Source organism: Hippocampus guttulatus, chromosome 2, assembly GCF_054856545.1.
Source record: "Hippocampus guttulatus isolate MCC_2025c chromosome 2, RoL_Hgut_1.0, whole genome shotgun sequence".
Taxonomy (NCBI): domain Eukaryota; kingdom Metazoa; phylum Chordata; class Actinopteri; order Syngnathiformes; family Syngnathidae; genus Hippocampus; species Hippocampus guttulatus.
The window spans coordinates 4,151,305-4,173,828 of NC_141262.1; the positions used below are offsets into that span (position 1 = coordinate 4,151,305).

At 43.2% G+C, this 22,524-nt stretch overlaps 1 protein-coding gene across 1 annotated transcript; it reads left to right on the top strand.

Moving 5' to 3' along the window:
- Positions 1–391: 391 nt before the first annotated feature.
- Positions 392–1,327, top strand: LOC147208260 (uncharacterized). Its single transcript, XM_086138955.1, has one exon. The coding sequence runs from the start codon at positions 392–394 to the stop codon at positions 1,325–1,327; it is 936 nt and encodes a 311-aa protein (XP_085995081.1).
- Positions 1,328–22,524: the final 21,197 nt, after the last annotated feature.

The window sequence follows — 22,524 nt, forward strand, 5'->3', positions numbered from 1 at the left end:
TTTGAATTGGCCAACATGTCCGATCGATGAGGTTTTGAATTATGCACGGAATTTCGAGCGACTCGAGAACAAGAAAAAGAAGAATGAGAGTCACATGACCAACATTTATTACGCCGCAAAAAACCCACACGCACACGGGAAAACCCCGGGTCCTCCTTATAAAGGTAATAAACAAATACGGTCGTTTGCTCCCGTCAAATTAACCCCTAGGGACCAAAAACGTTTTGTTGAAGGCAGATGTTTTCTTTGTGGGCAAAAGGGTCACATGGTGAAAGAATGTAGACAGCAGCGGAAGGACAGGCGCGTGCGGGAGCGTGATAGGAGCACGGGGACCTCCTCATCAGATGAGGAGGATTTACAACCAATACGGAATAAAAAAGAGGAGGTAGCTATGACAGCGATAAAGGCCTCTGCGCCTCTGTTTGAATCGCCCGCCTCAAGTGAGGACGAGGGTGACATCTTAGCCGGTAGCAATCATGTTTTCGACACAGAAAACTACCTGCTGAAATGTCAAACCTCGTCCATAACTAAACCGGAAATGACGTTGTTGGTCGAAGGAATCCCGACCGTCTTCCTTGTTGACACGGGCGCCGATATCACTGTTCTCGGTCGTTGGGATCGCGATACTGTGAAGCCAAGCGATGGCAAAATTCGCATGAAAGGAGCACACGGCTCCGTGCAGCCCCTGACATTATCGCAAACAGTGTCCATTACTTCCCCCACAGACCCTAATCGGAAGGCACTCGTCGAAGCCGCGCTAAATTCTCGCTGTCCACATAATTTATTGGGACGGGATGCTCAAACGCAACTCGAGATTTACACCATCGTAAATCACAAGGGCCAGGTTGAGGCGCGCATGAGTCAAGATTATGCTTGCTATTTTTGGACACTCGATTTACCGATCGATGGCGTAACTCGGAGTTCCGAATGTCTAGTTCGATTGGCAGGTACCAAATTAAAGCCAGGAGGTAACGTGCAAACGGCGAACAACCTGCACGTGACTATAAGACATAAGCAGACACCAGGACCAGACCCTGACTACACTAAAGTTTTTCTGGGCCTGCAACCCCAGGGTATTGTTGTTGAGCACGTGTATTGGAAAGATCAGTGGTGTTTCGCCACAGCGCGGGTAGGAAGGGCGGTCAAGCCCCTCCTCTCACAAGGGCAACACATTTTCATACCGCTCGGCAAACCAGAGCAATGTGAGTGGAAAAACATGAATAACCTTGCGAGCTCCGTTCCAAACCACCTGTGGCCACAGGATGGCTGGGTGCGTCAATACATCAATTGGAAAGTGATGACTACTCCGGCCGTTCATTTCAGCTGACAAATTGCAGTAAAACGTGACGTACTAGCAATAGAGGCACAGGACACAACACAGGATGATTTGAAATCAAGACAAATTTTTGCACCTCACACAGAACGAAAATATTGGACAAATAAGAGAGCACAACCAGATGACGCAGGGATAGAGAAATTGGAAGGCGGGAAACGTTGGCTTCCAATCTCTCTCTTCGAGTGCGCCGCGAGGTTGACACATGGCTTGACACATGTGTCAACAGGGGGGATCATAGCGATGATAACACAGGTGCACCAATATTATCATACACATGGGTTTATGCATTAAAAAAAAAATTCGTAGACGTGTAATCTGTTTGAACAAAACACAAGGGAAACAATACTGTCTTGTCATTGTTGATGTGTTTTCAAAATGGGTTGAACTGTCTTCGAGCGCTCGCGATGATTCGGGAACTGTCGTGAAAGCATTGGGCGAATTGTTGGACACTGATTTGAAGCGACACTGTGCGTACCACCCGCAATCGGCTGGATTTGTGGAATGCATTAACGGAACTGTCAAAGCCAGGCTCATTGAGACAATGAGAGAGACTAAAAGACTATTTGATCAGAAAGAGATGCATAGGCACAATGACTTGCCAGGGTGTTCTGCTCCACAGACTCGCCGGGTCCGGAGTGGTGATCAGAATTTCCTCAAGGTGCTAAAAAGACTTCTCTGGGACAGTGAACGCTGGAATGGCCCCTCCCAAGTGATTGCAGCAACAAAAACTGCGGTCAAGATCGAAGGACGCGATGGCTGGATCCACCAGTCACAGTGCAAGCTCCTTCGGTTTGAGGTTGAGGGGCCTCGCGACGCCAGTCCCAGGAAGGAGAATCAGCACCTAAGTCCAAGTGCGCTGACCTTGCGTGCCGCCGAAAGACCACAGTGGGAGAGAGGGTTTTCCGTGGTAAATGCACCCCTCTCAAGAAAGACCACAGGAAGGGCAGTCAAGCGTTGCCGATGCATCATCAGCATCATCCTTATGGGCCTAAGAGATGTCACGGTGGGCACACAGGCCCACGAAAGGAGTGACTTGTCTCATGGAATTCGACGTCGGGAGGGAGGAGACGATTGTTGGTATATTTTTCTTTTCCTGTTTTCGTGTCACTTGCGCAATCCCGCTGGTCAGAGCTTGTGCTGCCAAATTCATGGATGCTATCAAAGTGAAGTGGCGGCTCAGCTGACTGTGGCCATGTCGGAGTACCAACAGGTGCACACGGAGTCTGACGAAGATTATTTTAACACTGACTTTGGTGATTGATTTACTGGAACCTTACGTAAGCCCGTATGACGACTTCACAGCAAAGCGTTGCAGATGTGAGTGTTTGATGTTCTTGGGTTGGCTTACTTTGTACATAGTAGTTAGTTTTGTTAGGTTTTAATTTTCATTTAATGTGTGTCTAGATTAGATTTTGATTTTCATTTAATGTATAGCCATTGCCCGGGAAGGGTTTTCTGTCCTGGTTTTGTCACCTTCCCCAAGGACAGTTTTTCTTCCCACCCGTGCAATTGCATATCAATGTCACCTGGGCGTTTGACGAAACTTTAATTATGATAAAGAGGTGGGAATGATAGAGAAATCTACGAACAAAATTGTATCATGTTTAAAGTTTCGGTTAATTTGGGCATGTTTAGACATACTCAGCGCAGAGGTGTCGGCCGTTTAGGCGGAGGGCCTTTCCTGAGTAATCACGTTAAAGCAAGGGGGGTGAAGGCTAAATTCAATCACAGAGTGGGAATAAACAAATTGGGAACAAAGAGTCGTTGAATACCAAAAGACAGTTTGAAGACAATTTTCCTGTGTGCCGAGTCATTTCTTTAACTTTGTCCGAGAAAATCTCTGACACACTCTCACTCTCGATGTGGCCGAGGAGAGCCAGCAAGGATGAGAACCACCATGTTGTTGTTGTACATTGCGCTCATTTGTTATTTCATGCCCACAGATGCCTGAAATCCAATGTGACTGTGGAATTAAAATGTGCTGAGACCAAATTCGATTCAAGTTTATCCATAATCCAGAGCAGTAGCTCTCCTCGCAGCCATACCGTAAGCAGTCCGGTGTTCTCTGTTCATCGCAATCAAGCGGCAATGATCCAGAAAGCATCAAGATTTCTATTTCATATTCACAGCAATTGTTGCGTTAAGGTGCTAAATAAACAACGAGGGCTCATACTCTCCTCAAAAAATGTATAGCCAGAATCCTCCAAAACAACCCACTACCCATCCACACAACACAATGAACATTAAATGACCAAAAAATGGTGGAAACGTACAAATTAATGAGGGAAGTGAGCAGAGCTCATCAAACAGTCTGTTACTCCAAGGTGCCATCTTGAGGGAAAAAAAATCCTCCTGCACTTTCAGCAGTGTTTTGTTTTTTACTTTTAATTGTTTTTACTTATGTATGACTATGTATGTCAAAATATGTCACTGAAAACATATGTCCGCCTGACTACCATGCTTGTCACGGGTACAGTATGATATTTCTCTTAATATTTCTAACAATAGTTTTAGCAGATCTAAGGGCTTCTACATTTTTACAAGCATCTTTTTTCTGCAAAGGTAACGTCAAATGTAGAAGCCAGGGAGCAGCTGAGGAAAGAGAAACCGCTGATGAACAAATGTTCACTGCTGTTTTTTGTTGATTCACTCAAAGGGCAACAGTTTTCAAATGTCTGAAACCAGTTTTGAGGGCTTATGGTTAAAAATAGATAAAGCACCTCAAAATGGTTTGTTGATTTTCATGTTTTTGGAAGAGGGTCTGCGGAGACCTAATTTAACTTAATTGGACTAAGATAAGGCAAAACTCATCGTTTGAATTTGCAGAGCTCTTGACTTGATTGGCCCAGTCCTAAAACCGTAATTAAAAAAGAAAAAAAAGCACAATACATCAAACAAGATTTGGAATTGACATCCATCAGGTGTAAAAAGTTATTCCACAAGCTTGCTCATTGCACTCTTGTCCTTTTGCACTACTTGTATAAGATGTGTAACTTTCAGGAAATTGTTTTTTTTCAGATGGTGATGGTGACCACTCAAAATAGACATGCTGCTTGCCTAATAATAGCAGGGCTCAAAGAAATCAAATCTAAGTTGGTTGATATATTTGTGACGGTTGATTTGTGTGCCCTGACAATTGATGACAGAAGCTGTGAATGTATTTTGCCAAAGTATATCTGCTTTGAAGTGTTCACACACTCCAAACAATGAGATGTTTTCTTTTTTTCCCTCTCCTTTGAAGTTAAACTTGACATGAAATCTTTGAGCATATGAACAAGCTTTAGAGTTCATTAGTTTGAATGCAACAAACAACATTCGAATGTTACAGTCATTCACATATCACATATTTAATGCCAAAATGTCATAAGTAAAAATATGAAAAACATGGTTCCTTTTGGAGAAAAAAAAATCTTGAGGATCACTTTAAATGTTCCCTAGTTGAGAGGACAGAGGTGAATGCGAAGACCGTGTTCAAGCATTGTGAGTACCTTGAAGTAGTGGTTGACGGGTCGATCCAAATATCGATCATATCCATACCAAATCAGTATGAATTTCGAATCGATACTAGGTCAATGAGATCATTATAGTAAATTCAGTTTCACTCTTGTCTGCCCAGGTTCTGTCTCAGGGCCAGGCAGACTCTTTGCACATCCCCCACCACACACACACACACACACACACACAAACTCATCCACGGTGCCGTCCAGCATGTGACTTGGCAGCTTAAACAAACAAGCAAACAAGCCACCACCCACCGGCAGACCTGCGTGCATTCACAGACAAAACTAAACAAAAACCTTTGTTGAGCACAGGGTGGCTTCTTTTCACCGGAAGCACTTGGAGAATTTGCACCTCATTTAAAAAAAAAAATGCCAGGTGCTTTCCAGAAAGAGGAAAGACTTGCATTGAAGGGGGAGAAATGAATGTTATGTACAGTCTGGGAGGAATGTCGGCGCCATTTGACTGTCGTTGCTGGACTGTCCCGGGGCGCTTGTGTCTTGGGCCTTTTATGGGCAGCATTTTTCACAGCCCCGCTTTGTTCAGCGGAGAGATCGGTGCTGTTGAACGGTCTGCGGCTGGATGGATGTAAGGCTTGAGGAGCCGACGATGAGAAGAAAGGAGCGTTAGCGCGGAGCGCCGATGCGGATGTGGAATTGGCTTGGAATTGAAGTGGATTTACATGGGACAGGAGATGTGAGCCAATCTCTTTTTCGTCAATGGACGCTACAGCTTCGTGTTTGCTTTCAAAACTTAGCTTGTAGCCGACGTGTGCACATTTTCAGCATGGCATCTCTGATCCACTGGTGAAAGGACACTTTGATCCTCTCCTCTTTCATCTATAACTGCTTCAGAGAACAAAGTGTATGCAGAAAAGTGGTGAAGATTGCACGACTGTCTGTGTCCAATGTGTTGTGTTGTGTTATTTTTGTTATTTTGACTTCAAAATGGCGCCGCGTGAGTGGCTGCCTTTCCAGCAGCTCCTATATTTTGTTGTTCTACTTCTTCCTTTCATAACTTTGCTGCTGTGAATCTGGAATTTCTCCATTGCGAGACTAATAAAGGTTTATCTTATCTTATCTTATAAATGTAACCAGGTGAAGCTTACTTAGACGCTTGTAGTGAAGGCTTCCTTGTTTAACAAATGTAGCACTATCACTTTAAGAGCCACACTAGATCAAAACACGCGGGAACATATGCAGCGTGTGAGAATCAGACCAGTAAGGGTGACATGCACGTGAAGGAGGGTAGTTGCTGAACTGTGCCCACTGCTTGTCCCAACTTGATACACCCATGATCGTCGTCGTAACCCTGGCGATATTCAGAGCACAATATCGTGGTTTGGAGTTTGAAATCTACCACTAGTGAGTCGTGTGAACAGGTGTACAGCAGGGGAGATCATTTGTGTTTGTCCACGTGCTTTGTACACACCCAACACACCCGAACATATCGACAAGCCACTGCTGTTGTCTATTGTGGCGTAATTGTCTTTAATCTGTTAGATGATTTTCTTTGATCTCTTAGATCCCTTTTCAAACTCTTTTAAAATTCAGTTTACATCTCAGACTTTCATCTTAAAGCTGTACAATTTCTCATTGTTCAGTCGGGAATAAAGCCCACATAAAAATTATTTTGTGTCCAGTCTAGTCCTTCCAGAGACTCGGCTACATATATTTTTTTGTTTTATTTTTTTTCTCCGACCCGCTTTATCATCACAAGGGTCGCAGGGGGTGCTGGAGCCTCTCCCAGCTGTCTTCGAGCAGTAGGTGGAGGACACCTAGAACCGTTTGCTAGCCAATCGCAGGGCACACAGAGACGAACAACCATCCACGCTCACACTCACACACCCAGAGACAATTTAGTGTTCCATGAAGCTGCCATGCTTTTGTTTTTGGAATGTGGGAGGAAAGCGGAGTACACGGAGAAAACCCATGCAGGCATCGGTAGAACATGCAAACACCACACATAAAAAGTCAGACCCGGAATCGAACCCTGCACCTCTGCACTGTGGCACGTGCTAACTAGTCGATCTCTGGGCCTCCCCATTTACCATTTAATCACATTGGGAATATTATCTGTTAAACTATGATGTATTTTTATTTTAGTTTTTTTTTTTTTTTATGGAGTGGGGGACTGATGATAGATGCATGGTGGACTGGTGAAATTCATTGGCAGAAGCGATTACACTTTGGCTTGAAAAAATGACGGATTAACGATGCCGGATGGGTGCCCAGGCTGCTGATGGATGATGAATGACGGGCCGGCAAAAATTTGGTAAATTGCCCACCTCTGGTGCTCACAAAATCATTGATTTACCTTGCCAAAAGGATAAGTTCTCCGCCTGTCAATTTGTGCTCTCAATGAACCTGGACTGGTCAGGTGACGAGATTTAAGTTAACCGGGTAAATGGAAGTCTGTCAATGTGATGACATCGTGTCGTTTGAAGTAAAACAACCCGTATCCCAGATACAAATGAACGCATACTGGGTAAAACATTTCATAACACAGCCATTGAGTTGATCAAATAACCCATATTGATTGATTGATGCGGGCGTTGGGACGTTGGTCGACTGCTTAGCACATCCGCCTCACAGTGCATTGGTGCAGGGTTCAATTCCGGCTCTGGCCTTCCGGTGTGGCATTTGCATGTTCTCCCTGTGCCTGCAAGGGTTTTCCCTGGGTACTCCAGTTTCCTCCCACATTCCAAAAACATGCATGGCAGGTTAATGGAGCACTCAAAATTGTCCCTAGGTGTGAGTGCCTTCCGGCAGGACGCCGCGACAGCGCGACCGAGGACAACCGTGTGACGACCGACGGTCCAAAACCACAACGAATTGCGACAGGAGTGTAGGGTCTCTCCCATGACGAGAGTAAACCGTAGAAACGACAGTAAACCGTAAAAAAAATGCTTAAAAAAAAGAATAATTGCAGGTGAGCAGCGGCAGCCAGACGCACCAGTGTTCACTCAACCCGGAAGTGACCAAGTACAGTATGTGTGTGTGTGTGTGTGTGTGTGTGCGTTAGGTATTCTGTGTTAAAATTCTTAAGAGCACATAAAATCAATCCTCTCACAATATTTACTTAGAAGGGCAAACACACGATGCGTACAGGCAGTGGCGGTTCTGGATCAATTTCACTGAGGGGGCCGGGCTGGGGCCAGGGGTTTTGATGGGGGGGGGCACATTCAACCCAGGGCTAAAAAGACAGATTTGAAATCTTATTTGACTTTTTATTTCTTCAGACTTTGAAATTGTAGTCATAACATTACAGTGATTAGAAAAAACAGTATTAGGAGGGCTAAAATGTCTGCAAGCGTAACAATACGCCGTGTCCATCTGTTGAGAATATTCAAGCCAGGGGGTGATATGGTACCAGCCTGCCGGGGACAAAAATTGCAAATACACTGAAGCTAGATGTTTTACATGCATATAAGTATCCAAATTTTAAAAGGCAATGTCTTTATATTGATCCTGTTAAATAAAAATTAAAATAAAAAGGGAGACTAAAAAAGTTACACACACACACACACACGCACGCACACACAAACACGCGCACACACACACACACACACACACACACACACACACACACACACACGCAAATAGCACTCGTGTCGTGGTAATTTCCTTCTCTGCGGACTGCTTCTCATTTTCCCGCTCATTTTTAAAAATGGCGCAGCGCACTAAAGGGTCCGACTAGAATGTTAAATCACGCACTTTGGTTCCACCTTTCGCGTCGGCGACTCGGCACGACTGCGTAATCTACGCTACAGGGGCACTGGCCCCCGTTGGCCCCCCCCACCCAGAACCGCCACTGCGTACAGGGGGGTGTCACGGACCTAATTCAGGATTACCTCTCTTACACGTTCAACTGAAATGCTCTCACATTCACAACTAAAATGCTCACATACACGCACATCCGTGCACAAATTCACACACATGCTAAGTGAGCCTTAAATTTTCTCCAAAATGGACGGGAACCTAATAATGCCTGGTGTATGCACCGAGTTCCAAAATCTGCGAATGCTATTGTGCGCCTTCGATGAGGGGTCCGCTTGACTGACTGATGTTGTGCCGACACACTGCTTAGATCGAGGAAAGGTGGACTAAACCGAGGACAGCGTGTGAACGCTAGGGAGCTTTGCATTGGGGTTCCATAAAACCTACGGCCCCGCATCCTAACCATGGTTCACGAGGGACATCTGGGTATTGTGAGGGTGAAGCAACGCTGAAAGGGCCTAGTCTGGTGGCCCGGTATTGACAGTGAGGTGGAAGCCATGGTCAAGGACTGTTCAGCATGCCTCACGAGCAGCAAGACTGGTCAGACACCCCCCGCAGCCCGTGGCATGGCCGACCTGCCCATGGACTCATATCCAGGTCAATGTTTTCGGTGAATTCCATTCCTTGCCTCAACACCAGCGATTCCTCCACTCAAAGCGGCCTAAGGTTCTGCCTGCTGGGTCAATCACGACTAAAGTCGTCACCAACTTCCTATTCTCTCTTTTTGCACGATGGGGTGTGCCTGTTCTTATCACAACAGATAATGGACCTCAGTTCATCTCAGCAGACTTCGCAGCTTTCACAGAGGAGAGGGGGATAAAGCATATCAGGACCGCCCTGTATCACTCCCAGGCCAATGGAGGTGTAGAGAGTTTCAACCAAACCCTAAAAAAATGGACAAAGAGCAAACTTGGCAGATGGCCTTGCCTTCTCTTCCGCACAACTGGGCACTCTGTTGCATTACAGAGCAACACCTCATGCCACAACTTTAGCCTCCCCAGCTTTCCTTATGCTGGGACAGCTTCCCCTCGATTGCCTCTGTCCTCCAACTACAGCCACTCCAGCCTCTGCGTCCTCCCCGGCGAGCAGGGTGGCTTATAAGCAGCAGCATATGAAGCGGCGATTTGATGAGAAGCGCTGGGCAAAGCGACCCACACTTACTGGTGTTTATGGTATCATATGCTTGAGGAACTTTGACAATTGAACAGACTAGTTTGCATATGATGACTTAGACAATGAAATCATGCTGATATGTCTTCAAGAGCACAAACATTTGAGATCAGCAAGATGTATTTATTTGGAAAATGTGCTCAACGTGCTAATTGTAGGCCATGTGTACATAACCATTTGCAAAGATGTGCTTTGAAGAAGACTTGAGAAAAAGACATTTGCAACAATGACGTTCTGTTGTGAACGATTGCAAGATGGTGTGGGGATTTGTTCTTGTTATTTGGAGAATGTCATTTCTTTTTCAAGAAATGAGCCAAACCACCTGATAAAAACTGTAATCAAAGGCAGTTATTCCAGACCATGGAGTTGAAAAATGTATTATCCACGCACTATATAGTTAATGCTCCTCATTACAAGTTAACTTTACCACATACGATTGCAAAAAATACATTTCAATTGTCAGCATTATTATGAAATCAATTAAACCCCCGATTTAAAAAAAAAAAAAAGAACTGAAAAGTAACTTAAACTTAACATAATGCATTACTCTACACAGACGGTAATACTCCAAAGAAATCGATTTCTTTTAAATGCAAGCAACTAGTAATATGAAACATATTACATTTTGGAGGAAATTTGCCCATCACTGTTGAATACATGGATGAGCATGGAAAATAATTTGTTTTGAATACTGGACAACATTATTGAACCAAATAGCCAAATGTTCTAAAAAAAAATAAAGCAGGCCATTCATGATGAGAAGGGAAAAAAAAAGAACAACAATACTCCAAAAGAACAGAGATAGGGGAGGTAAAGAGAAAAAAAATCCATGGCTGTGGGAAAGGTTAATCTGGTATGTGTGGGCCATATTAATGATGGGAGATTTACAACCATTAGGGCTATTGCAACACAACCTTCATATGCCAGAGTGGGCACAACCCGATTATGAAAGATTAACATTTATTTTCAGATAAAATATTAATAGAATCTGTGACAAAGGGCGGCCTTGGCAGATTCTACCCCTCATCAGAAATTCTGGCAGCGGTTGTACAGGCACTGAACAGCACATATCAGTTTGGTGGCTCATATTCCCAGGGCACAAACCACAGGATTCTTCAAGGGACAGGATCAAACGTCCTCTTCAAGTCTCCAAAGCACTCCCATGGACCCAGCTGAGGATGTCAAGGTGGTCCACTGTTCCACGGACAGTGTTGCAGGGATGGGGCTGGTTGTTCCAAGGTTTGTGGTGTGTGGTTGCTGCTTGTGACGTCAGTAACTGTGAGTGTGCTGCTGTGCACCCTTGTGCACATTTGTTACAGCAGAGACAAACAAGATGACAAACTGCATAGCAAAGCATACCAAAGCTGTTTTTGTGTCATGTAAGCAGACCTCAAATTGCTAATTGGGGGCTCTCCGACACACAACGTGTCATTGCAATGACTTTTTAGAGTAGTGTCATTGGTATAGACCAAATTAAGCCATCTGTCAGAGGTGGGGCCTATCTGGCAAAGCCACTCGACACACAACCATCTCAGGAGGCAAGGGGAAAAGAAGCTGGCCAGTCCGATGGTCAGTCCACGACTGATACTGGAGCACAGCTCAATGTTACTGGGGCACATGCCTCAGTAAAAGGGGTCTAGCGACACCTATATTTTTGCCGCTATTGCAGAAATCAAATTGGCCAGAGCTGCAGCAGAGAATAGGTCCTACAAAATGCCAGATGAATGGGGCTCTGAAGTTTTCTCTGAATGTTTTAAGTAATTAAGTCTGTGGGAATTCTGGACAGCTGATTTGTTTCCCCTTCCTTTATGAGCCCCGAATGCCATCTGGGCCATGGTGGAATGCAGTGGTTGCACCGTCGACATTTACACCAGTGGGTGCAAGTGATTAACATTACATCAGAACTCTAACTATTGGTCCCTGTGGTGACTGGAAGAATGGTATCGGTGGTCTACAGGAGTTCAAGTGCGAGGCATTGAACATTAAGTCCTTTATATCCACATATAAAGACAATTGACCCAATTTACTTTTTCAGTGGCACGGTGCAGTGCAGAGCCACAGGGTTCATTTCCGGGCCCCCACCTTACTGTCTGAAGTTCGCATGTTCTCCCTGTGCCTGCGTGGGTTTCCTCCCACATTCTAAAAACATGCATGGCAGGTTAATTGGGTACTACAAGTGTCCATAGGTGTGATTTTGAGCGTGAATGGTTGTTCATCTATGGATGCCCTGCGATTGACTGGCAAACAGTTCAAGGTGTACAGCTTGGAGAGTCAAGTCAAGTCAAGGCTCCAGCATGCCCGCGACACCGGTGAGGATAAAAGCTGATTAGAAAATGGATGGATGGACAGATTTTTTTCAGTGTACAGTGGACTTGGTCCACCATTTTCAATTGTTGAAATCCCATACACTGTATCTATGATGAAGTCAGCAAAGGATTAGGCCAATCTTAAAGATGGTGGATATGCAAGCCCTGAGAATAATGAAAAATTTTCATCCCATTGCCATTATACACCAGAAAGTGACTAGCCATTCTGGGACACATTATTTGTTACTTTTCAAAGTTGTACAGGAAAATCATGAAAATATATGAGAAGCCAAAATCGCCTCCCATAATAACACAATTCGAAATGTGAACCTATTATCTCAAGTTTAATTACAAGCAAAACCAAGAACCTACATTTAATAGACATTCCCTCTTGGTTATCCAGAAATCTAACAACAATTCTAATATTGTGGAAACCAACCAAGCTGTCCTGTGATTGCAATGTTTCTTCACACAACATTATTGTCATGGTTTGCTTTGTCTTTGTTTTGTTCCTTGAGTGTTTCAGCACCAGCTGGAGTGTGGGGCGTCACCTTCCAGCGGTGCACCTGTGCTGGATCAAGGCAATCTGTGCTGCCAACTTAAGGCACTGACCACCTGTCTCCTTCATCGGACTATTGCTCTTGTTCACCGCTTTGCCCACGTGCTTTGTTATGTCTCGTTCATGCTACTAGTCGCCCTCCTCGTCATAGTTGTTCGGGTTTGTGAGTATTTGTTTAGTCTTGGTATCGCACTTGGTTTTGTACTAAATATCACTGACCCAACTGTCTGCAGTCGCTGATGTCATGCTCAAAACGTGCACACGCCTGCTACAAGCTAAGTTTGAAATCAAACAAAGGTGTAGCGGCCATTGATGAAAAAAAATAAAGAACTTGGCTCTCTTCTCCTGTTCCATGTAAATGTGCTTCAATTCCAAGCGGCGACTTTCGGTTCCAAATACGCATCCGCACTCGGCGCCAACGATCCTCTCTCCACATTGTCGGCTCCACAAGCCATCCATCCAGCCGCACCAACGCAGTCTGTCCAACAGGGCCGACATCTCGGCTGAACAAAACAGGGCTGTGAAAAATGCTGCCCATTACAGGCGCAAAAAACACAAGCGCCCCTGGGGTATCCAGCGGCGACAGTAAAATAGCGCTGACATTCCTCTCAATCCAAATCTGTGCTGGTGCAGGCGTGCTGCCGAGAAGGCGCAATGACCAAGCACAGATTCTCCTACTTCTTCGAATGTCGTGGCCAAAATGCTGAAAACAGTTCACATCGGGTCTACGTGAAAGACAACAAACACCATATGACAAACCACAAAAAAAAAAAAAGAACAACAAAAAGCAAAGCTCTTGAAGAGCTCTTCCAAACGGCTGCCAACTACGGCGCCATCTTGTATTTGAATCTTGAATATCCTTAAAAACATAGACTACCTCCCTCCTGTCATACATTGTGAAGTTTGGCACTTGACTGACATCTAGGGCAGTCATACACCTGTTGCAGGCCTCATCGCGCATGCACATATCAGAGTGCTATTTGGCAAAATGACCAGTTTTCATTTTGCACTGTCTACTCAAAACTTGTGATGTCACCGATCCTCTCAGTGTTGTTTTCAGCATGTCAATGTCCTCTGTGTACATACCAATGAAGGAAGTAGAGACCTTCATGTTTTCAAGCTTGGTTTGGAAAGATCTTTTTTTGCAGAAAGTTTCTCTTTTTTATACAACAAAACAACAACAACAAAAAAAATATTATTTATGTTCAGTCAAAAAGGCTGTCTTACCGTTAAAACTTCATCCAACCTTATCGTTAAAAATGCACTTCCCATAAAGAACCCGCAGTTGTCATTTTTTATGTTAAACTGGGTTATCGGCATCTGCTGAAAGTAACTACCCTAAAGTAACTTGTAATCTACCTTAATTACTTTTGAAATCAAATAATCAGTTAAGTAACTAAAGTTACCTTTGAAACCCATTACCCATCTCTTCTTTTTATCCTCAATTCTTGAATTAGGTTAAAGAGAGGCATTCGGACACATTCATGTTAGAAGTGGGTAGAAAAGGAGAAGACACTCATAATTGTAGTACAATATCAAAAGCTGTAATGAAGATGAAGCACCACTCGGCAGCTCTCCCACACATGACAGCTCTTTCACCTTCCCATTATTTCCTCAGCTCTGTCAGAGAAAAAGGAAATGTCGATTCTACAGAGCAAATATTGATTGACTTCCAGGCTTGAAAGAAACGCATTATCGAAATAAGTTGCATATTGGATTCATATGGTTAACCCTTTGAGGGACTGCAGTGGACACAGTTTATCATATTATCAGATTACAGGGTTATGGCAAAAAGGCAAAATGTCAACCAGAGCTTTTTACAAGTGCAAATAGACACATTGCTGATGGTTACAAGGTCCTGCATATATTAAAATAATTATTTTCTGTCTTCATAAATTACCTGCTCTGAGATGATAAAACAAGGGTTGCTTTTCTTCATGGCCAGCATGTATTTTGTTTCTCTGCTCATTAAGGTGTTTCAAACTCAATAAGCATTTCAATACTTCACTGTTCTAGGGGAGAACATTCCTTTACATGGCTTATGGAAATGTAATTTTGTTTGAATTGCTCCTGAAGAAAATTAAATGTACAAATGTTTAAACTACCATATTTGTGTCAGTGTACAACCGGGATGGATGTAAATTTCATCTTGGATAGAACTGATCACATTTAAAAATCAAATTTAGGCCCGAGACTAAACAAAAATAGCTGAAAAAGAAAACTGACAATGCATTCACATTGTTCATCCACCGTTGCTGTACCAAAAAGTGTACTTTCACAAAGATATCTGATTTCAAAGTTGTTTGACGCCTTGAGAATAGATAATCATTGGTGCTAGCCCGCAGTAGATTATATCGATTGTTATGATGGTGTAATGCCAAGTATTGGATCCAACAACAGGCTCGAGAATTGACCAGGAAAACAGAATTTATTCAACTAAGGGGAGAAGTCCCTATCCACAGCCACTTTGACCTGCTCTTCCAGGGGCATCTCAAGGTTTTCCCGGGCCAATCACGAGACATAGTCTATCCAGCATGTCCTAGGTCATCATGGGGCCTGCTCACCGTGGGATGTGCTCAGAATACCTCATGAGGGAAGTACCTTGATCAGATGCTCGAGCCACCTCAATTGGCTCCTCTCAATGGGGAGGAGCAGTGGCTCATGCTGAGCTTCTCCCGGATGACAGATCTTTTCACTGTATCTTTAAGGGTAAGCCCAAAAGGGACTCTCTCAACACCTTCCCTCAAATTTGACTTACCGCTGGCATGCGCACCAAACTTTGACACTGGTCATACAGGTACTGAACAGCCCACATCAGACACATCCAACACATATAGACGGGTTGGGGGAACTTCCATGTACTCTCAATGACCCTGCTGGTCCACTACGCCACAGCCAATACGCAAATCACGCTGTTTCTCCTGTATCTGAGAGTCAACTTCCCGATGGACCAGGTAAGCGAAGGATGTGACCTCCCTGTCGTTGGAACACATGCTTTGGTCCCCTTCTTAAAAAGGGGAACCACCACCTGTCAATACAGAGGCACCGTCTCCACTGTGAACATGATGTTGCAGTGGCATGTCAAACGGGACAGCCCCACAACATCCAGAGCATTTAGGAACGCCAGAAAATTGTCATTCACCGGAGAGGTTTTTCACCAATTTAGTGACCTCAACCCCAGAGATTGGAGAGCCTGTCTAGGAGATCACAGACTTTCCTTCCTCATGGGAAGGCTTGTCAGGGGAATTGAGGAGGTTTTTGATGCATTCTCCTCACTGACTCATAATGTCCCGAGTTGAAGTCAGCAGCCGCCCTTCCCGAATATACCCAGTATACACTCCTATGCCTGATTTTTTTTGCCTCAGCAACCACCAAAGCTGTGTTACAAATGATAATACATATATTCAAACACAAGCATCTGCCGGTTATGTGGCATGGGTGATCAGAGTAATTAGCCTGCACACAACAAGTCCGTTTCGGCAATTTAATCTAGCAACTGATTAATAAAAGTTTGAAACCCAACCGGCCATATACATATTCTGTTTTTCAACAGGATTCATAATTCCACATGTATCACTGAAAATTGACAAGCGCGCAGTCCGTTGTCAGAATACGTCACGAGTACCTCAATGAATACAAATGAGCTTAAAAAATGCCATTGTGTCACTGCCTATCTATCTGCACCACGGCACACGTATCTAATTGAAACCAGTTAAGACCGTGGAGTCACATATTGTCACATGATCTCGATAGGCTGCTCTCCTGTGGGGGGGGGGGGGGGGGGTCAGCGACGATAAGAGTAGAACCTGTAATGGGAATTTGACATCTTACAGTGCTAAAATGTAAGTAAGTGTTTGTACCATTGAATACTGACCAGTTATTTAGCAGATAAGCAAAGTTGCCTGCTCATACACTCGACTGCATTCTGTGTAGCTGCTCAAAATGCTGCTTGTGCTGACCCTCACACCTCCCAAAGAGAAGAAAACAAGATGGTGGACAGATTAGACCTTCCACATCTGGCAGAATAAAGCCGATGTTTTTATTATTATAATTATTATTATTGTTGTTTTTGTTGTTGTTTCTATGTACAGCACTTTGTTAGAGCTGTTGTTTTTTTTTAAGTGCTCTAGAAATAAAGTTGAGTCAGGATGAGGCAGAGAGGTAAACTGACAGAGTTTACAGGAAAATATTGATTCACGAGACGATCTCAATAGTTTCCTACTGGATCAATAAAGTATCTACTAAAGCTCACCCTATGAAAGAAAACTGTACCTAACTCTAAGCAGGCCTGCACTGCTTTGCTCTGCTTGGAGCAAAACCGTATACTCACTGTGAATTTGATATGATGGCACCATATGACTCCAAGTCGATCAAAAGATGACGTGTTTGGGTTGTGGCCGTTCAGCACCCTTTTCAAAGAAGTCATTTGAGGCTGCAGTGGAGGCTCATCAGCTTGCAGACACATTTACATTCATAGCCAGATGATGTCTGAAGAGAAACAGGAAGCCTCCTCAACTTCATCACAATTGATCTTGTCACTGATACATTTAAATGTACATACGGTAAGCACTGTCGATATTGTTCACTTACAGAAAACCAATCAAAAAAATAAAAGTAACAAAAATAACTTCCGACATAACATATTGTATCATTTTAGCTGTTGGTTTCTGTTGCTAATCTTACATGAAAAGACGTTTTGAAAGATATAGACTGACAGAACAGCAAGCAAAACAAGCACACTTATCAGTAGCTCGAGTCAAATACCAGACCAACCATACAGAGGAGTTCCCGGATTGTGTGTGGGGAATCTAATTTCCTTTGAACTGCCAATCAATATACAGCTTTTGGCCCTGCTTGTGATGGCTCTCAAATCGTAGTGTCTATTTTACAAGTTGAAAAAAAAAACATGAATTGTGTTAGATTCAATTAAAAAAACATAGTTGCGAGCACAAATATTTGAAAAGAACAGAATGTAATGTGTTGTTTTATTCAGAGTGCACATAGTTAAAATCATTAACAAGCATATACTAAAATTGATATGCGTGTTAAAAATGAAGTCGTGCGCACTGTTCATCTCCAAACAGACTGGCAGACAGGAATCCAAAAATGTTGGGAAACACTGAAAAACTCACACAGAGGCAGGATAAAATGATTTGAAATCAAATTATTTCTGTTCCAGTGCACTAAGAAAAATCAATTCCCCATTACAGAAATGGGATAGAGAAAGGAATTAAAACTTAATGATGTCTTCCAGCTAGAGTCCACCCACATTTTAACCCAGGACTTTGCAGCACTGTCGGCGGTGTGTTACAGTTTGCAAATGTCAGATTACAGATGTCTTGTAAAATATTGGCCATGTGTTCTGTTGGAGGAGATCAAGCAGGGGGAAGCGTGTTGTTGTGGACACGGCGGGATCCCTTCACCGTTCTCCACTTCCCCAGGTCCTCCGCGTGTTCGTTTGATTCGGGCTGAGTTGATGTGCGAAAATCAGAGGCAGGAAATGGAGAAGTTCTTGCAAGATGTTTTACTGAACGTTCAGGGCACAAGTGTGAAACAACACGAATCGATTCGGGCTCCTGTGAGTCTCAGATTTCATCAGGAAGCCCCGAGCAACTACAGTCACACGTATACATAGGCATAGTATGTTAATTATATTAATTAGGGGCGGGCAGTCCTTCCCCTTATGTAAAAATCTGAAACAAAGAAAGGTCAATGCAGTTCGATCTTGGCATTTTGACAAAGTACAGACCACATCTGCTGTGCACAAATCTCGAGATAAGAGTTCCTCCTCAAGGGAACTTGACAGCCTTCAGGAACTGGGGGACGCAAAAGAAGACACTTGGGGGCTGTTAATCACTCAAGGGGAAATAGGACCCCAGCTTCACACTACATTCTTTGTTTTAAGTAGCGGATGTTCAGGACAGAGACCTAATAGTCAAAGTCGACCTGTCTATGATACAAAGTTTTAGGCTAAACATATAGCATATATAGGTGATATCTTCAGTTCATAAGAGCTCTCTATGTACTCTCGGTGACAAGAGTAATTAATGCTGCTGCCTCCTTCAAAGCATCTCTGTACAAGCAGATATTCTTGCTCATTTGTCTCTCCTCCCATAAAAAAACAAACAAATAAAAAACATGTGCATACACACTTGGTTCGCTCTGTTGTCATTATTGATCTCCCCTTAATCCAAGGAGACAAAAGACGGAGCTTTTCATGTGACAGGCAATTAGATGCCTGTGCTGCTGGCAGAGCTCAGCCACAGCACAGCAACACTGGGCTTTATTCTGGGATAAATGCAATAAAAAAAGATATTCCACTGTTCGTATTTGTCCTGGAGTCGTTTCCTCAAACATTGTGTGAATACCTTGACAGAATTGCAGCACGTATTGATTTTGGTATGATTAGCTTTCAAAACAGACATACACAGTGGGATCCAGTGGCAGATCACTCAATCCAACTATCTATCTCCGGGCTGCTCATTATTTCCATCATCGAGAAGACTCAAGCATACTCAGCAAACTCTATGTCAGGTTTACATCTTGGGAATCTACAGACAAAGGACATAGAAAGCCAATGGATGAGGAAAGATAATTATAAGTGCAGTGGAACATACAAAGAGGAATATGTTCCCTGACAATAAGATATTCACACAATATCCACTTTTTTTCTAATTTCAAAACAAAATGTCTAATTTGAGGTTATTCAAAACACAATGCAACAGGAAGGGAACAAAAAATTGAATGTAGAAAAGGCACGGTGGTCAGCGCATCCACCTCAATTTGGAGGTCATGAGTTTGAATCTGGACCACAGCTTTCCTGTGTGGAGTGATCATGTTCTCCCGGTGCCTGGATTGGTTTTCTCCAGGCACTCTGTTTTCGTCTCACATTGCCAAAACATGCATTGTTGGTTAATTGAATTCTCCAACTTGCATCGGTGTGAATATGTGAATGACTGTTGTGTATTTGTGCCTAGTGACCAGTTCAGGGTGGACCCCGCCTTGTACCTAAAGACAGCTAGGATAGGCTCTAGCATAACTGCAAATCTATTGAGGACAAGCGGTGCAGAGAATGGATGGAAAATGAAAAAAAGTTACTAAAATACACAGGAACCACATGAAATGTCACTGAACAGAACCAGCACTATTGCTCAATCATCAAATTATTCTGTATAATTCAATGTTTTTGAATGGCACCAAATTGAAATTGAAGGTACCTTGAGGCACTATTCTCAAAACTTATGCAAACATTTCCATGATCCCTGTTTTACCTCGAAATAGACAAGTGGTGACAATGGAACTGTTTCTCAGAACCTCTTCCACCTTGCTTCAAGAACACAAGCTGATTAGGGCTGTGACATCACTGCCATTACATTGGCCAGTTGTCGGCATTTCTTTAGGCGATGTGCAAGGAAATCCACGGCAGATGCCCATTTCGTGGTTTCAAGTGAGTGAGACATAAACATACAGTGTACACAGTGCACATACTGTATATTGTGCTTTACAACAATACACCATATTTACAATTTCAAGATTAAATAATGAAGCTTGTAGTAAAAAGAATTCACGTGCGGCATGCACCTGGCTAGGTCCATTCATATGGGTAAGAGCGAGCCCCGTCTTTCCAGTATTCAGAGGTGGACACAAATTAGCCAGTTCTTTATTTGTCATTGAGCAGCGGTCTGAACACCCGCCCGTCATCAAAAGTGTTATTTTTGGTAGGAATTTTAGATTTAGTCTTTGTCTTTTGGGAAATATGCGTATTAGTTTTAGTCACATTTTAGTCATTCCTATTTGTGATAGTTTTAGTCTAGTTTATGTGAGAAAACTGAAAAAGGTTTTTGTCTAGTTTTAGTTAAAAATAGACATACAATCAAACCTTGTTTCAACATACCCCGTTCTCACCCCTATAATGTTTACATTTCAAAGTCCTAATTTCACAAAGTTAATTTTTCATTTGCCGATTTTGCTTACAGCGAGCACCTTTATAACGTGAACCTTATAAAATGGCCAGATTTTTCACACAAAATAGTGAAAAGGCACCATTTTGTTACAACAAACCGTGGGAAGCTCACGACCGCTGAGCACATGGTATCAGAACATATTTGGTAAACAGAAGCAAGTCTCGCTGTCTGTGAAGGCTGAAATTGTTTCTCCCTTTAAAAAGACTGGCAGTTGCCTATGGTTGGTAACATTTGCTGACTGAATGTTTTCAGAGATGTAGTACGAACGTTACAGTTGTTTGCTTCATAACATACAACATTTTTTACATCTATAAATGCTCATACTGCATTATACAGGGTGTTCCAAAAGTCTTGGGCACATTTTGACGGTGAATATCTTGGAAACTATTAAGGATATAAAAACGCATCTGGTAAATTCAGAAAGCTTGTAATCTCAATTTTTACATGGAATGTTCAAAGATGTTCAATGTGAGCACCATTGGTCACAGGACACACATCAAGCTGATGTTCTTGCCAAACGTGTCCCAGCATTGCATTGTCAATAGTTGCAACAGCTTCTGTTATTCGTGCCTTCAGCTTAAAGCATAAGCACCCATCCGTTATGAATTTACCATGCCATCTCACTATGGACTTCCTCTCTGGTTCCTCCCTTCCGAATTTTCTGCGAAACGCACGTTGAACAAGAGTCCATGATTCAGTTTTTGCAAATTCAAGCACCCAAAACACCTTTTCTGGTTGAGTGAGCGCCATTAATGGGTCTGAAAAGAAATTAAAAAAAAAATTAATAGCCTTCCGAAAAACTTAATGTAATTAGTTTTAAAATGGCACGACTTTTATCTTACTACCATTCATAGTTAAGGAGATATGGGGACTTCAAATGTGCCCAAGACTTTTGGAACACCCTGTACACCATAGTTGGCCATTTTATTGGAAATGGTTCCAATGAACAACCATTACAATGTACAGATTCGTTATGTCCCTCAAAGCACGTTGTAACGAGGTTCGACTGTACAAGGTCTCCACCCAATATACAAACGCTTAATTGTTTGTATCATATCTTTAAATAATGCACATTTGAATCATTTATCAACCACATGGCACCATGTACCTAAACCTTATTATATTTCATTCTGAGCAATGGCCAAAAATACAATGTATCAATAATGCATTTCAAGCACATACGTTTACCAGCTTTTTAATGGTATCAAGTTTATTTATGTCACGTTTCGGACGAACCGAATAAAGTTGGTATCCCAAAAGTGTAGACACCAGACAAGGTCTCCGTAGCAAAAAGGTTTTAATATACAAAATTCGCACCGACAAAGAAGTAACATAAAGCGCTGGTCAAAACAAGGACCAGAGGGCACAAAAACGAATAATTAAAAGTGCTTGCACAAAAGGCAAGGGAGGAAAATAAGAACCGAGAAGACAAACAAAAAACAATGTATCAAATAAACGCAAGCGAAAGCCAAATCACAAAACAAAAACCATACTTACAAAACCATTGGTACCGAGTAGTGATGGGTCCAGCGACACCGATGCGTTGACGCATGCGCCGGGCTCACAGAGCAAACCACGTGTCGGTGCATGTGCTGCTTCATTACGTCACGTGATTGACACGTGAACTGCACCGACGCAGTTTAGACTGCATCGGCTGCGTTGACACAGTCCAGGCTGCTAATTGACACATCGGCTGCATTGACACAGTCTAGGCTGCTAATTGACACGTGAACTGCACCGGTGCAGTTTAGACTGCATCGGCTGCTTGGCACAGTCCAAGCTGTGCCACTTAGTCCAGGGGGCGTCGACTCAGTGCAGGGGGCGTTGACGCAGCAAAAGCCCGCACAGTGTATCCTAAGGAAGTGCGTCTGGCGACACGATGCCGATTGCCGAAACAAGCCAGACCTCACCC

Excerpts from the sequence above, each read along its gene's own strand:
- LOC147208260 (XM_086138955.1), top strand. The coding sequence starts at position 392 with ATGACAGCGATAAAGGCCTCTGCGCCTCTGTTTGAATCGCCCGCCTCA.